The 16564-nt window shown below is 38.8% G+C and overlaps 1 protein-coding gene across 3 annotated transcripts; it reads right to left on the bottom strand.

The window, feature by feature from the left end:
* Nucleotides 1-6958: 6958 nt before the first annotated feature.
* On the bottom strand, nt 6959-16534 carry MRPL15 (mitochondrial ribosomal protein L15). Of its 3 annotated transcripts, none has more exons than XM_054984630.1 (5): nt 16336-16534; nt 13862-14019; nt 11623-11788; nt 9352-9475; nt 6959-7416 (listed from the first exon to the last, which is right to left on the bottom strand). In XM_054984630.1, exons 1-5 carry the CDS (start codon nt 16441-16443, stop codon nt 7079-7081), a joined length of 894 nt encoding a protein of 297 aa, XP_054840605.1. In that variant the 5' UTR covers nt 16444-16534; the 3' UTR covers nt 6959-7078. The 3 variants fall into 3 exon arrangements, with proteins under 3 accessions (XP_054840605.1, XP_054840606.1, XP_054840604.1); XM_054984631.1 differs by having other exon boundaries at nt 16302-16382; XM_054984629.1 differs by lacking the exon at nt 16336-16534 and adding an exon at nt 15043-15246.
* Nucleotides 16535-16564: the final 30 nt, after the last annotated feature.

Genomic DNA, 16564 nt, shown 5'->3' with positions numbered 1-16564 from the left:
TAAACTCAAGGGTTTTTTTTTTAAGAATAACATTAGAACTTCATTTTCCTAAAAATTAATGCTTATTCCACAAAAGGTTTACAAAGTTCAGTTATTGCAATGGTTTTTCAGTGTTAATTTTAACATTTATGCATTTTTTTTACAATCACTATGGCATTTAATAACAACATCTTGCGTCTTTTAGAGGAGAAATTGTGAATTGCAGATTTTTAAATACCCGTCATCATCCTTGGCTTCACTCAATTTTGTTTATAACACTCTTCCATTTTCTTCTAGTCGTGAGGGTGGGGGATTGGGAGGGACCCAGGGTGGATAAAAATCAATGATTTTTTTAAAAAAATCAAAAAAATCAGATTTTTTTTATTTAAATTGGATTTTTTTTATTTAAATTGGATTTTTTTAAATAAAATGCTTTTTGAGGAAAATATATTACCATCCAAAGGTTATTCCATCATGAAATAAAGATTAGTTTTTAATTATGTAGAATAAGGCTGTATATGTTTAATTTTTTTGGTAAATAAATTCCATTAATCCATTCACAATGTCATGCTCTTCCAGAGGTTTTTGTAAGATTATTGGGCAGTTTCTCTGCCTACAAGATATTATCACAGACGCTTGGTTTTGCAGTTCTCAAAACTGAATTTGTGTCAGCTCAGCAGAGATCACATGCCTCTTCTTCACAGCAAAAATGTTATAACATGAACAGAGTTGAGAAAAAGACCTTAATCCTATTGTTCTACGAACCTATGAAGACAGAATCAACCCCTCCAGTGCTAAGTTTCAAGAAGTTCAGTGAACAGAAACAATCTTTTTTGATTGTTTGGAGTGGAATAGATCTGCACAAGAAGAAACTAAGTGTGAGGAAGGAGGGGCAAGCAGTACAAAATGAAAGTGAAACTTTTTGAGCACAATACTGCACGAGTCTTTGGATCTTTTGTGTGTATGACCTGAGGTTTATCACATTCTTTCCTTGGAGGAAAAAACCTATAATGGCAGCAGGCCGTAAAAGAGACCCAGTTTGGGAATACTTTAATGAAGTTCCTTTACCTATCGGTAAGGCAGGCATCTACTTGCATATTAAAGTTATACCAGCAAGAATTAGTCTTTATGTAGAAAACTATGATTTAAATCAAGCCTTAATGACTAGTGATTTAAATCGTGATTTAAATCAGTTTGATTTAAATCAAATCCACCCTGGAGGGGCCTCACAAGTGGAGTAGCCTAGGGCCTCTCATCATCTAAATCCGGCTCTGCTCATGACAATCACCCTGTGAGGTGATTGGAGCTGCAAGGACACCCAGCTGGCTTCAAGCGGAGGAGTGGGGAATCAAACCCAGTTCTCTAGATTAGAGTCCTGTCACTTTTAACCACCACACCAAACTGGCTCTAGTTTGATTTTCCAAGGCTCTTGTCCAGAAGCAGCTGCAGCAGACCTTTTGTCCAAGAAACTTGTCAATTTGCTATCTGCTAATGGCTATTGCAGAAGAAAGGAAGGTCCAGTCAGTCAATGAAAAGGAATGATAATAATAGCAGAGTTGTAATAATGTTTTAACAAAACAAACAAAACAATGTTGACTGAAATTAGAGTTCCAGAAAACTCCATTTTTCTTCAGTACAGACAGTTATTTGACACAACTGGTCTTTCATATGCATTCTTTGTTAATTTACATATTTACACCCTGATCTCACCAATGGGGACCCAAAGCGACTTACCACATTGTTTGCTCCTCCTCCATTTTTTGGGTTCATGATTTCTTTTATCAATTTAAAACAGTGTTTATTAGCATGCCTTTTCAGTGTTGAGGAATATCCAAACACCTACAAGGTATTTTATAACATTTATACATCACATGAAATAGGAATCCCAGAACATAGTTTCTATACAGAAATCCTGCATATGCACTGATTGAAATGTATGTATACTGATAACATTTGGAGGGGTCAATGCAATTCAGATGAGCAGATTGCAAAGTTGTATTCAGGGGCCTCCTAGAAGAAACAGTTTCTCATAAAAGAATGGACAATAGGAGACAGAAACAGCACATTCACTGCTAGGTGGAGAGGCCATGTTTAAGAGAGCGTCAGAGGCAGGATTATTAAATGCTTCCTCTCATAGTCGCACAGTAAATGGCTCAAAAGTAAAGTCTATATTTAGGAGACATATTGATGTTTTGATTCAACTGAGTATTATCGGCTTCATTTGCCTTGCCTTTTTGTTCTTCCAGTTACAAGGAAAGCCACAGGAACTTCATATAAACTAGAAGAAATGGATTCTAGTAGATGTATTTATCTCATAAAATGAGAATCGGGTGGGACAAAGCCAGTATAGCTTGCATAGTAACAGGCTTGTCAATCATGGCATCTTTACTTGTCGTTCTTTCCAAATGATTTAGTAAGCAGGGGAACAAATAGGTTTCATTGCCAGAACAACAACAAAAATTGTATCTGATGTGGGGGTCAGATAGCCCCAAACCACTTTGGGTGCATATAGTAGAAGGACCTGTCTCTGTGGTACAGACCTTAGTCTTACAGGTATTGATTGAACAAAGAAGCAGGCCTGGGGATTTTAGTTTTATATTTAGAAAACATGTACAAGTTACTTGCTCAGCTAAGTTTTTGCTGTTTCATCCTTAGAAAAGGTAACTCTCAAAAGTTGGATGGATGCCAAGAATCAAATATTTGAATAACTTAGCCTAAAAAGCAAGTGGTTTTGGTATATATATTATTTTGGGAAATTTCCTGCAAAGCTCAGGAAAGTGCTCATAATACTATCAGCATTAACTGGAAAATTTTGATATGATCATTAAGGTTTCATGTAACTGAGCAGATATAAGATGAAATGAAATCCTGTCCTCAAGTTATGGCAGGATTTCATTTCATCTTATATATGCTCAGTTACATGAAACCTATGGCAACCTCTGGTGGGGGCTTCATGGCAAGAAACTAGCAGAGGTGGTTTGCCATTGCCTGCCTCTGCAACTCTGGTCTTTGTTGGAAGTCTTCTATCCAACTACTAACCAAGGTCGATATATGATAGCCCTACTCAAAATACCCATGAATATCTCAGACTTAAGAGTGCATGAGGCTAACCTTTCTGAAAGCACCTTGGTGAGATTCTTAAAATTGTATTTTATCTTTAAATTTAAGATAGATAGGATAAGGGATGATACGTATGCTTATCTGTTTCTGGTTATTTTGCCATATAGAAGTGTTCTTTGTATCATGGTGATTCATTTATTTCATAATTTCAAGACTGATTAGATTGATTTTAAATAAGGTCTTAACATTGAGTGATTATTAGCTGAGACAGATGGTTTCCACTTAACACCTGGAATAAATTTCTGACTTCTCCTTAGTCAGAGGGCTGTTAGCCTGTAAGAAATTGCCTGTGGAAGAGAACAGCCATTTTGATAAAACCCTTTGTTTTAGTGGTTAAAGCATTGCTTTGAAAAGACAGGCTTGTTTCCACACTTATTTTAAAGGCGTGCTCCCCCAACAGGTAAGGCGCTCTGCTGGCTGTAGCTTCTGTCATTCGATCGGCTGCAACTTGGTCTTTTTCAGCTGTAACATCAGCCCCTTTGCAGGGGAAGAGGTTGGAAGGCTCCTGCATTCGAGTATCATGAAACCACCACATACAGTTTGGGAGGCGTTGTAAAACCTTTCTGTTTAAAAGGATAAATGAGTTTTTCCTACTACTGCTTTGGCTGTAGGCATTATAGAGAATTGTGTATTGGGAGGGTTGTTTTCTTTTTATTTCTGTTTTTTTATAATTTTGAACAGTGCTTGGCTAACATGGCTTTTTGAGCCATGAGTGATGGTAGGAAAGATAGGATATATTTTAATTAATAAATTTAATCTCCTTCCTCACCTATGCAATTGAAATTGAGAGTTGTACGGAACATGGCTGCAGTTAACAAGAACATCTGTATGAAGTATTTCCATTTGGCAATAAAGGAACAGAAAAGCAACAAAAACATAAAGTATAAAATGGAATTTTGTAACTTGCACCCTGTATGTTAATGTTCCGTTTCCCATTTGCAAAGTGCCTGGAGTTGAAAATGTTTTAAAAATATACAGGAGTGGCACAAAAAAACAAAAGGCAATTGACCTCTTTAGGACTGATTAATACACAGAATATGAAGTTGTAGACTGAAGACAGTGTTTTATTACTTTTTCCACTTTTCTGAAATAATTTTACCCCCCTTTTCAGGTGGGTATTTGCTATTTAGGCTTCAGTTTAAAAGGAATGAATTACTTTTCATATTTCTGAACAGGCTTAAAATACCCCACAGCTTTAAGCACGTTCACACTCCTGTCCACTAAAACAGCTCTTTTAGGAAGCCAGAGGGACTCTGCTGATAACTTCCTTGTACCTTCTCTATTCTGCATCTTGAGGTTTTGTTTGAGATAATGTTATGAGTAGGAAATCCTTTCTACCCTTGGCAAACTTTAACCATAAATAAAACAGTAACTGCTATTGATACTGGAAAGTGTAAAAAAATGGGAGAGGCGGAAAGATTGCATTTTTAGAAAAGCAAGGCATAGACATTATTATGCCCTCTGATCGGAACCAATCATAGAATTACCTTTATAAAATAAAATGACCGGATACTGTGGAACGTGGCTGTTTTGGCTCTGACATATTGATACTATTATACTATTGCTGTCAGGATACAGCTGCCTTGTGAGTAAGATGGTGATTGATGAATAAGGGCCATTGAATCAGTGCACGTCACTTGACATCTGTTTCCTGTTTTCATTCCTTCCCAGTTATCATTTTGTCCGAGTTTCCCTTTCACCTGAGATTTATGTAGAATGCAACATTAACCAAAGTATGCTATTCTGCTTTTAAGGACATCGTAGGTACAAACAAACAGTGAAAACAAGTTATTCATCCTATTAAAGAAAAAGAACCGAATGGAAATATAAAGTCTTCTACTAGAATATACAAATATAAAACACTTTTGTCTTCTCTTCATTAAGATGACTAATTTCCTCTTCTGCTTCCAGTTAAGTGGCTTTCCTGTTGTATGTCTCCATATCGAGAATACAATTGTGAATTGATTCATTAAAAAAACACTATAGCACAAATAAGGGAAAGCAATAAAATCTCCTCCTCTACCACATACCACAAATTAAGGTAGTAAACAAGTATCTCCAATTAGCCCAATAATCATCAGGATACAGAACATGACTCTCTGAAACAAAACAATTACATAATATATGCTTTAACAAGAAGTTATAGTTAAATGCATTGCCTTAAAGGAATGTATTGGTTGGCAGGTTTTAAAAGCTGCATGTTAGGACCATGGCAAGTCACTTACCAGTTTCTGGAGACACCAGCAGAAAAGGAGAATTGCCTTCATGTCCTGTTTGTGGGCTTCACAGAAACATCTGATCAACCCATGAGAGAACCAGAATGCTACACTACTGGGACTTTGGTTTGATCTAGCAGGATTTTTCTTAGGTTTTCTGTGTGTATAATCCAGCTATGAAGCTGCCATCAATGCACTATAAGTTACTTACAGATACATATTTGTGTTCTGCCTTGAAATGCCAGCTTTTTAACTGCAACATTTCAGTTAATCTGGACAGAGCTTTAGCAGAAAATCTAAATACAATGGCATTTTTAGGATGGAATAATGCTTTGAACAAACTTCCTACCATCCTTCCTAGACTCAAGGCAGCTTACATCAACATATCACCAAGTTTTACTCTGTCAATGTTATTCATTGGTTGCCCTGACTCTCACAAAAACAGGATATAGCGAGTGAATATACTTATTTGTTAATACAGATCTTATCAACCAAGGAAGCCAAGAAACTGTCCCAGTTTCTGATAAAACACTGAAAACATGTAGATAAAATTTATGATAGAAATGAGGGAGGGATGAACAGAGATCGTCCAAGGCAAGCCACTTGAGAGTTGTCTCTTAACAGCTACAGGTACCATACAAAATATACAAATATTGTATTAGTTAAAAATGGGAGGTACATTTATTATTTGGTATATGCCCCTTTAAAGTATTCAAGTGGCGGAGTGATCTTTTTCAGTTTTCACTTCAGAGTACTTTGAAAATAACACATACCCAACAGACATAACTAACCATGCTCTTTTATTGCATATTTAATATCTGTAACTAAGAATTATGGAGCTGTAGCCCAGCTTCGCAGGAGCTCCTCAGGGCTTGAAAGCTAAGCAGGGTCAGCCACAGAACTTGGATGGGAGAACACGAGCACAGAAGAATGAGACTGCTATTCAGAGGAAGCCAATAGCAAACCATCTCTGCTTATTGCTTGCCTTGAACACTGTGTGGTTGGGGTTGTCATGAGTCAGTGGTAACTTTACAGCACATTCTTCTTATCTCCTCACCTGGATGGTCCACATAGCCCAATTTCCTCTGATTTCGGAAGCTGAGCAGAGTCTACCCTGGTTAGTATTTGGAAGGGGGACCACCAAGGAACGCCAAGACTGATATACAGAAGCAGGCAATTACAAACCACCTCTGAACATCTCTTGCTTTGAAAACCTTACAGCATTACCATAAGTTGACTGTGACTTCTTGGCACGCACACGCACATACAGACACACACAAACCGAGAACAGAATATCAAATCAATAAGAAAACACTGAAGTGTGAAGTGGCCCTTTATGGTGAGGATTCACTTGCATGAAGAAAGATGTACTTTGTAAGTAATGTGGTAGATGGAAGAAGTCATACTTAACTGCATTTCATAAACTTCCACACACTTTCCTGAATTCTGACCTTTTGACTCTGGAACATTACAAAGTTAGAAAATAGGAAAAAATTGCAGATATACCAACACTACTTGAAAAGCCTGAACTTTGAGACTTTGAGACTAAGACACACTGATAAATGCATCTGATAAATGCATCTCACATATGGAAGTGGTAAGGCTACTATTTATACAGACAACTAAAAAAGAACCATTATAGCTGGTGTTTTACCATTTTATTTGTATTGACTAATTAGAAAACAGAGGGGAGATACAATTTCCAATTATTTAATACTCTGAGGATTTCTGTAAACCCCAGCATTTCCTCCCAATTTAAGCATTCATGAGCTGTAGTATTTTAGTAACTTCTCATCTGTTGGTTTCAGAATTTTCTTTTCTGACATGTTTACTACCCAGCCTGGAGCAAGGCCAAAGAAAATCTGTCTAGGGTCCTTGCGTGTGCTCAGCATTTGGAAGAGTTCATCTTTTGTAATATCTGGTAAGACATAGCCATATTTCTTGGCAAGTTCCAGCCTGGCTTTTGGAATCTTTGATGGATTTGCCAAGTACCCACGATTCATAGGATCTGTATAGTAACGGACAAGATCTTCAGGAGGAAGCATACGCTTTGGAATAGGCTGGCCTCGCAGAAAAAATAGCACCGGCTTACAAAGAACACCTGTTCACAAAAAAAACAAAAAACAAACCCAAAACAAGGGAGATATAGAATTAGTTACTGTGCATCAGAAATCCCATCTCTCTGAAGGTCAAGTGAAAAAAACAGCTACCGTGAAGTGGATCTAACCATCCCCTTTAGTAGCCTTTTTCCAGCCTAAGATGCCTTTCTCCTTCAATACAAGAGTATTTTTAATTTGAAGAAGGGTTCTTCATATTGGAGGAAGGCTTCAAACTTGAGCCAGAAAGAAAGGTGGAGCATAAATATTATGAGAAACAAACCAACAGCTGTAGACTGTCTTGCATGCCCTGATAACTTTTCAGTTCATCCAATGTGACTTACACTGGTTACCAGACTGTTTGTTCAGTGGAGTGGATATGATCTGAGCAGGATCCATCCCATATTTCTGATGAAAATATATGGAAGATGAACCATGAAAAATGTTTTTACAACAATATGCTACCACTAGTATTAGAAATGCTGTGGCTAAATCTAAAAGATCAGTATTTACAATAAGCTTGGGGGGAAAGATGCTTAACTCATTTAGGCCCATTACATTTGCAACTCTTATTTTTTTTATTATGACAGAATTGTGTATTTGCTTGGCATTTATCAACAGCAATTAGAGTATATGAAGTCAATGAGTCTTTTTGAAGAAGAAAACTGGACATAATGCCTGAAGCTGGAAATGGAATGGATGAGGGGAAATAAACTGAAGCTAAATCCAAAAAGGCATAGTTGTTGACAGGAGGTGGGCCAGTTGATATGGAGATTGTAGACAAGCTTGTTCTGCCTCCTTATGGAACAGATTCATAACTTGATAGAACTCCTTCACTTTTGCTCCTGGATTTCCAGGTAGTGGCCAAGGATGTATGTTTGGCAAATACACCAGCTATCCACTGTCTTACTTGCCTTGATAATTTCAATTCATTCAGTGTGGCCTACACTGGTTACCAGATTGTTTCTGGCCAAAATTGATTCTATGTTTTGATATTTAAATTCCTAAATGAGCTGGTCCAGACATACCTTTAGTCAGAGTTGGGCAAAAGGTAGATTCCAGGTTACGTCATGATAGATCTCCTAAAGGTCTTCTCAAAGGAACCACAGAAGCCTTATAGCCCAGTGCTCCTTTGTTTAAACGATCAGGGCATGCCTAGCCTTTCTTCCCTGTTTTCTTTTGTAGGAAATTCCCTTCCCTGCAAGGACTGGCTGGCTCCTACTGTGATGGCCACCACTCTAGTTGGCAGTATTGCAGCTATTCACCTCTACTTAAGACATAAATAAGAATTCTGGCATAAATTGTTATTGGAAAAATTGAAATAAGTGATAATAACATCTCTCTCAATATTCCTCATCTATAAAATGTAGGTGAAATTTTGCTGCCTATGTTTAGTAGTATAGCAGTTTTATAGCATTTTTAGAGTTTGTTGTTGTAACACAGATGTGAATTTGAACTTGCACATGTAAATACCATGATGGGCTTATACGGTGCACAGGTAACAGTGACTGATGCTGCCCTCTGGGAGGCCCAAGGGAACCATCTTGCACCTGGCAGACCCTAGAGCTCCAGCAAAAAAGAAAAGCAGATACCTCAAGTCTAAAATCTGCCCACCCTGGCTTTAAGAAATTACTACGTATGCTCTCCCATTAATTATCGCAATCGGGCAACACGTTTCCACACATGCAAGATTTAGGGGTACAAATATCATGCCCAATATCTAGTGGATTTTCAGTAATTATGCCTGTTGCATAATAATAAAAAAATGAAAACTAAAAATATGAGAACATATGTCCTGCTCCCAAGGATTAGTTGAATATAATATATAATAATATAATGTGCCTAGTTGTCTATGTAAAAAAACCCTTCAAAAGACTGACTTTACACACTAATGAAAAGGATGTGCTATAAATCTAAGTTCAGGGAGAGAAAATTCTTACCTAAACTCCTTGGGTCATAGAAGGCCGTAGTAATAACACCACCATTTTTTTCAACTGCAGCAATGGCTAACTCAGACGCCATCTGTACTTCAATATTTATTTTTGCTGCAAAGTTATCAGCACCCTACAAAGTCACATGAATAGTACAAGGTATGAAACATGAATATCTACAGAGATGCTTCTTATTTAGTTATTACATTCCACAGTGATACGTTTATTAGAGGCATTTTCCAAAGGTATATAAACAATATCATTGCCATTCATCAAAAAGAGCAATACATATCCCATTGTTTAAGACAGAAATGGGAAAAATATACTACCAATTAAAGGCACAACCCAGATATAGAAACGTCTAATAATGGCAATTTACATACAGAAGTTGAGCAGCAAGCAGTGGCTGAAACTCAGTTCCACTGAAAAATCTGAAAGGTTTTTTCCCCAATAGCAGCAGTTCACAAAGCTTGCCAGACTAGTCACCAACCCTGCCCTTGTCCAACTCAGGGGTATCTCTGATATCACATGGAACTTCAGAGGCACCCAAACAGCACATCTACTTGCTTAAATAGCAGCACAGCTCAGCTCAGCTCAGCTACAGCTCAGCATGAGCTCGCTTTGGGCAAAGCCAGGCATGCACACTTGCAGACTCCTACATTCTTTTATGGGCATAATCACAACAGATCTTCACTAATAACATCTAGAAAAGATTAAAATACTTTTAAATTTGCCTGTCGACTTTTAAACACTAGAGATGAGATGGCCCTGGGAAAAAAGAACATAAAAGTTCATGGGGGAAAACCTATTTTTCCCGAAGACCTTTTTTTTAAAAAAGGAGTTCCTATAAAACAGTTTCTCTTTTAGAAGGAATAAACTGCTTCTTCAAGCAAAGTTTTTCACACAAAAATGGATAGCATGAAAAAGTTTGAGGACTTTTTTTCATTTTTTCAATGGAAAAAAATCAGTAAATTTTGAGGAGCACTGGAAAAAAACTACTGTAGACACAGTATTTTCAAGATTTTTGATTAATGTAGTAATTTTGGCAACAATTAATAAACTAAAATATAGTTAATGATAATACATTATTACTGAGTTCAGTGTTTTCATAAAGATAATGCAAACATGATGGCGGTACTATGTATTGTTATTCTATGAGAGCTTCTATCCAAATAATTTCCTTTCCTTTGTTTGCTACAAAATTTGCTTTGTACCTTCCTCCCCTTCCCGCCAAGATAGCAGAAATTAAAGATACATGTACAATGGTAGCATAGGGTGCAACAGTTTGCAACTCTTTCTCAAGCAATGCATTTTCTTGTTATTTCTCTTATAGGAAATAAAGAAATTTGTACCTTTAAATTCCATAAATAGGCCAAATGGTACAATTTTATGCTAACTAAGCTATAAATGACACATTTTATGTTGTGCAATCAGCCGAAAGTGTGTAAATGCAGATCGGGCAATGGCTGTGACCTGGACTTCCAATGAAAGTGTGGCATTCCCCGTCCCGTCCCGCCCCCCGCCATGGCTTTAACATTTCCAGAAATGTTACATTTCTGTTAAACACTCATACCACCTTGCCATATTGACAGGATACACTATTTCCTTTCATTAAGAATAGATGTTAGGATTAGAATCATTCTCTGAACAACTGGATCTTATGAACCCATTTTATTACATTCTTTTTAGAATCTATGTACTACTTGAAATCTGTGAATAAAACCTGACACATGTATCAAAAATTTCAAAAATTCACAATTGTAATACAATTAAAAATTTTATCTGTCTATTTTTATTTTCTTCTGCACACTTAAGTTTATGGTTACTTTTTATGTTTTAGTTCTATCTTACTCAGCTGGTGATTATACAGAACGGAACACTCCCAAATTTGAATTGGTACATAGAGCCCTCTATATAGTAAAGAGTCCAGTAGCACCTTTAAAACTAACCAACTTTATTGTAGCATAAGCTTTCGAGAACTAGTTTTCTTTGTCAGATGCATCTGACAAAGAAAGCTGTGGCTCTCGAAAGCTTATGCTACAATAAAGTTGGTTAGTCTTAAAGGTGCTACTGGGCTCTACTATTTTGCGACTACAGGCTAACACGGCTAATTCCTCTGGATCTAGAGCCCTCTAGTGGACTCATTGTTAACGTATGCTTCATAAATATCAAATAAATTGCACTTTTAAAATGATGACGATTCTGAATCTCTCAGAACTAAATCATGTATCTGCATTTTCAAAACCAAGCAGCATGGAATATCATATATTCCAAACTTACCTCTTCCACCAGTTGTACACCATAATCTCTTTTGAGTGGCTGTATTGTTACACCTCTAGCATTAACGAGCTGTGTCAAATCTAATGGTTGTGTGGGATCAACTCTACCTAAGTCAATCAGGTACTGCAGCCTTTTGAGACTGAGGGGATGATACTGGCGCCTGAGGCTGGGAAAAAAATTAAAGAAGAGAAAATAGATTTCAGAATGCCAATTTAATGGAGCTGTGCAATAGATCTCCTACTAGACTATATGCCGAAACTACTATTATGACCAGGAAATTGTTCCACTGAAATGAGTCTCACTTCCACAGTAAATAGATTTAGGACCTAGCTGCACAGCTGAAAACCGAGCATACTGAATTCCACCACTTAACTATTCCCAAAGCCAAGAATAATACTTGGTTGGCTCCTATGTATTATCAGCATAAGGAACTGGGAAGAAGAGAGTTCTTTTTCCCATCTCTCCTCATCCCAGAGCAGCCTTCGCACACCAGAAAGGAAGTGTCAGAACTTAGGGGAGCCACAGGAATCAAAAGCAAAGCAACACAGGCAGCTACAAAAAAGTGGGAAAAGCGTGTGAAATTGTCCCTCTTTGCTGTTTTGTCTAGTGGCATTTCCGTAGGTGCAACAGGCTCTGCCAGCGGAAAGAGCAGAGAAGGATAATTTCCCACACTTTCCCCTTCCTAACGTAGATCCCTCTGTTGCAGTTTCTCATTGCCCCAACAGAGGCGGCAGCTGGATGAAGGGGAGAGGGGGACAGATTGACCTCTGCCAGCACTTTCTGTTGGTATTGCATAGGATCTAACTCACCACATCATTTTCTATTCTTCTATAACTGTTCCAAGGTATTTTCCTTTAAAATTTGTTGGTCTCAAATATGTTACAAATCCAAAGACAAAAAGAACAGCAAGGTACAAACTGGTTATGAAATATATCACCTGCTTTATGCCCACAATGCCTGATTCTACAAAAAAGAAGTTTTAGCTTATGTACTTTATTTCCCTCACTTAATTAAGTACATGGAATGTGGTTCTTAGTGATGAAATAAAACAGCCATCCAGTGCCATCTTAAAGATCGACAACAATTATTCCAGCATAAGTTTTCATAAGTCAGAGCTCACTTTTTCAAATGCTAAGAAGAAGAAAAAAATATTCCACATTTTTATTTCGAAAATTACATAAGGTGAGCAAGAAAAACAGAAGCTTGGGGGCAAAGAGAAGCTTAGCACAAATCTCATCACAAATCTTTCAGGTGTGGTTCTCTGTGCAAGGGACTAGAATGGATTAGGCTATTAAACATAAATGATGAGAGAAATCAGAGTTCCTGGGTATCCCTCATGTAGTTCAGATAAACAGAAAGTGTAATTAAGTAGGATAAAAAAACTAATCAAGGAACTAGTTTGAAGCATGTGAAAGACACATTGTTTGGAACAAAAAAAGACAACTATCCTTCTCCACAAAGACACTGTTTTTTGTGGAGCAATATGGATCATGGACATTGTGCATGTATGTGCAAACATTCATACATTCAAAGCATGGAGCTTTCGCACCTTGCCCCTTCCTTTCAACAGACCACGTATCTAGCCTTTTCCTCTAGTTGACAGTATTCTCAGTTCCCTTCCATTTCAGTAGCACAAGTCTGAGCTGTATCTCTATCTTTTGTAAGCAAGAATGCCAAATTGTATCTTCCAGTGTCTTGTTACTGAAGAAAATGGTACTTGTATGCATACTTGTACGCAGTACAGCCTGGTTTAGGCTTAGGGAACATTGGAACAATCTGACCAGACTGTATTTGAAGCAAAGAGGGATATAGTGGTTCCTTTTCTTCCAGTACTGAGCAACTGAAAAAAAATTTATGGAAGACAGATGTTTGTTCCCATCCTGCAAGTTCAGACCAGGGCAAGGACAGGGCAGAACTCACAAGCTTTCCCTTCCCCTCTTCCTACCTCTTCACAGATGAGTGTTTTTACACAGTATTCTCTTTTAAGCATGTTTTTAAAAATAACTGCATGTATGTACATTAAAACATACACTTACAAATGAATCCACGTATCTGTAGTGGTGAACTGCTATAGTAAAGTACACACTTTTAAATAAGCTCCCTACTGAATTTAAAGTTGGCAATGTGGCAATAGATCAAAAGGAGAAAAAGTATTTAAGCATGTAAGAGATTAATTTGGGCTACAAAAAATGCAATCAGCAAAAGTTATTTCACCCAGCCTAATCACCAACAAATTTACCTGTGTCCTTCATTGTAGCCATATTTTGGAATAACCAGATAAAAGGGAGTTTGGCCTCCTTCAAAGCCTAATCGAGGTCGGGTTCCTCTTTGCCTTTGTCCTTTGTGACCTCTGCCACTTTTTCTACCTCCATAACGTCCACGTCCCCGTCTCTTTTCCTAAAAAGCAGTAATTTTACATCTGTTTGTTACAAAAGATTATTTTCTTCCTCAGGATGTCCAGTGAATGCCTGACTAACCTGCCTACCTGCCCACTAAAATGGGCAAATCAGCAGCATTTAGACAGGATCCTATTTATTCAGTAAAACGTTTCATATTGGTCTGAAAATGTTAAGAGAACAAAGTATCTCTCTTACTTGCAATATGGTCTTACCCAATATGCCTTCGATTACCCCTCATAATGATGTTCTATTGGAACTTGTGTAACATAGACTCCTATGCAACAGAATAAGTGACTTTAGTAGCACGTGAAAAGCAGTGTATGGTAACATTCAGACAAATCTTTTTCTCTGATAGGGGCAAGGGTACAGACACTCTTAGACCCCACAGACATTTGAACACTGAGTATAATAATCAGGGAGAACAGGAGGAAAACGTAAAACAGAGCATAGGGCAGGTCTCTCCTGACCCAGAAAGTACTCCAACCCATAAAGTACACCTATGTGTGTTTCTGTCTACACATACCAACATCCCCCCCCCCACTTCTGACATCACCCATCACAGAAAGAAGAGTTGTTTATTAGAACAACTTGCACAACAAACTGATCGGCTGTTAAAATGCCACAGGATTCTTTGTATTGCTGCGGCTGGATAAAAGAACCAACAGCGCATATACAAGCACAAATGCAATTACCAAAAATATTAGAAAAGTAGGGGCATCCTTGAAGGCTTTCGAACAATTCACGAATTAAAAGGAGAGACGGTCACTAGATCCCTGTTGCTACAAAATAAGACTTGAGCTTGCTACCTTTTCTTTTACATCTTCAATAGCTGCATGACAGGAAAAACTCTTAACAGCGCGTGGGCAGATTTAAGGAACAGACGCCTTCTCCGAAAGAGAAGCTGGTCATCAACAGAAAGGTCTGGGGAAGCGGGTGAGGAAGAGAAACTGGCAAAGGCGGCGCCGGGCTACCAAGGGGCAGTAGAGCAGTCAGAAGAGGGGCAGACCTTTTACCAACTCACCCGATGCCTGGCACCATCATTAGGCCGCAGGTTGCCGAGGCTGACCCTGGGCAAGGTGCGCAGTAGCTCTAAGGCCTTGCTTCTGCTGCTGCCGCCTAAACCAGACGCCGCCGCCATCGCTAGCGAAGCCGCCGGAACAGAAAGCAACGGCTAAGAGCACAGGCCGCTCAGGAGCAAGGAGAAACAGCGCGCAGGCGCAGCAGGCCAAACCAGCTGCAACCATAGAGTCGAGTGGCTGCCTTGTTAAGGAGTGACCCTGACGTGACCTACTCGGAAGTCAATCCGTTGTTATAGGACGCGACTTTCTTCCCGTAAAGTGACTTTTGGGTAACTACCAAGCCTGTTGCTGAGGGAACAACTAGGAGGCTTGTGGCGCTCTGAGAGAGCTCTAGTACGCGAGAGCTTATGCTAGAATTTTAGAAAGTTAAAAGTTTTTTTAAGGCGCCAGAAAGACCAAAGACATTTGGGCTTTTCATCGTGTCTGCATGCAAGCGAATAGGGTTTAGGCCGAGTCTGCCTTCAAATGAACGCTGGGTTTGCAGGAGCGAGTTGATATTCCAGTGATGTTTTATATATTCTCTTTTGCCTCACTGTGTTTGCAGCATGACTGTGAGATGATTTACAGTGCGATCCTGTCTGTGGGGCGTTACCGCTCTCTGAAAGGGAACACTCCTAAACAGGTCTGCTCAGAAGTAAATTCCACTGGCTTAGTCCTAAGAAAGTGCTTTTAGGATTGCACTGCAAACCCATTAATTACCGTAACTCTGCATCGGATTGCGATGTAAACCCTCAACACAAGAGACATACTGAAAACACGCAGCATACAAAAGATCCTGCAGTTTAAATCCCAGTCGAAACCTACCGATGTAAATCCATTGAATTGCGCTGACGTTGTCAGTGACATGCGTAGACCATGTTATATATCATTCCTTCTATTGTCCATTTGCATATTGGTGAAACGAGACTACGGGGGTACGGACTGGGGCCATGTATCTATCGTTACATTTCGCCAATAGAGAAGTTGGCGACAGCTCTCAAAGCCTTGGGTGGGAAGTATTTGTAAGCGACAATCGGACAATCGCAGCCCCATTTTGAAAAGTAAATCAGAATCTATATGTGTAACTGCAACATGAGGGGGTTATTAGAGCATTGTTGTAACGTTCTCATCCACGAATGTGCGACAGGGCGGGGGCAGTAACTATAGACTACATTTATATATGCAACACAGCGTATGTACTAACAACTGCAAAAAAGGTCACCTTTCTCAGACCCATTTAAAGTTACACGAATTACTTTTCCTGGTGAGGAGAGAAGGGGGACCGCCGATTTAAATCGCTTCAAGATCAGCATCTCGCCAGCTGTGGCTTCTGACGAGGGGAAACAAAGGCTGGTGACCGACATAACACGGGAGTCTCGTCGTGCGGACAAAAGGCTTCCATCTCGAGGGTTCCTCAGAAGCTTCACAGCGGCCGCTCCAGCAGCCGTACGTCAACGCCGCGTCCAACCGGTGGGATAATAACGG

The sequence above is a fragment of the Eublepharis macularius genome, chromosome 7, assembly GCF_028583425.1.
Source record: "Eublepharis macularius isolate TG4126 chromosome 7, MPM_Emac_v1.0, whole genome shotgun sequence".
Classification (NCBI taxonomy): domain Eukaryota; kingdom Metazoa; phylum Chordata; class Lepidosauria; order Squamata; family Eublepharidae; genus Eublepharis; species Eublepharis macularius.
Note: the sequence above shows the minus strand (reverse complement) of the source record. Positions and strands in the feature narration are given on the sequence as shown.

Coding starts and splice junctions, on each gene's coding strand:
- MRPL15 (XM_054984629.1), bottom strand. CDS start 15,159: ATGGCGGCGGCGTCTGGTTTAGGCGGCAGCAGCAGAAGCAAGGCCTTA. Junction 14,020..15,042: donor ATGATGGTGCCAGGCATCGG/GTGAGTTGGTAA, acceptor ACTGCTTTTTAG/GAAAAGAGACGGGGACGTGG. Junction 11,789..13,861: donor GGCTACAATGAAGGACACAG/GTAAATTTGTTG, acceptor TTTTTTTCCCAG/CCTCAGGCGCCAGTATCATC.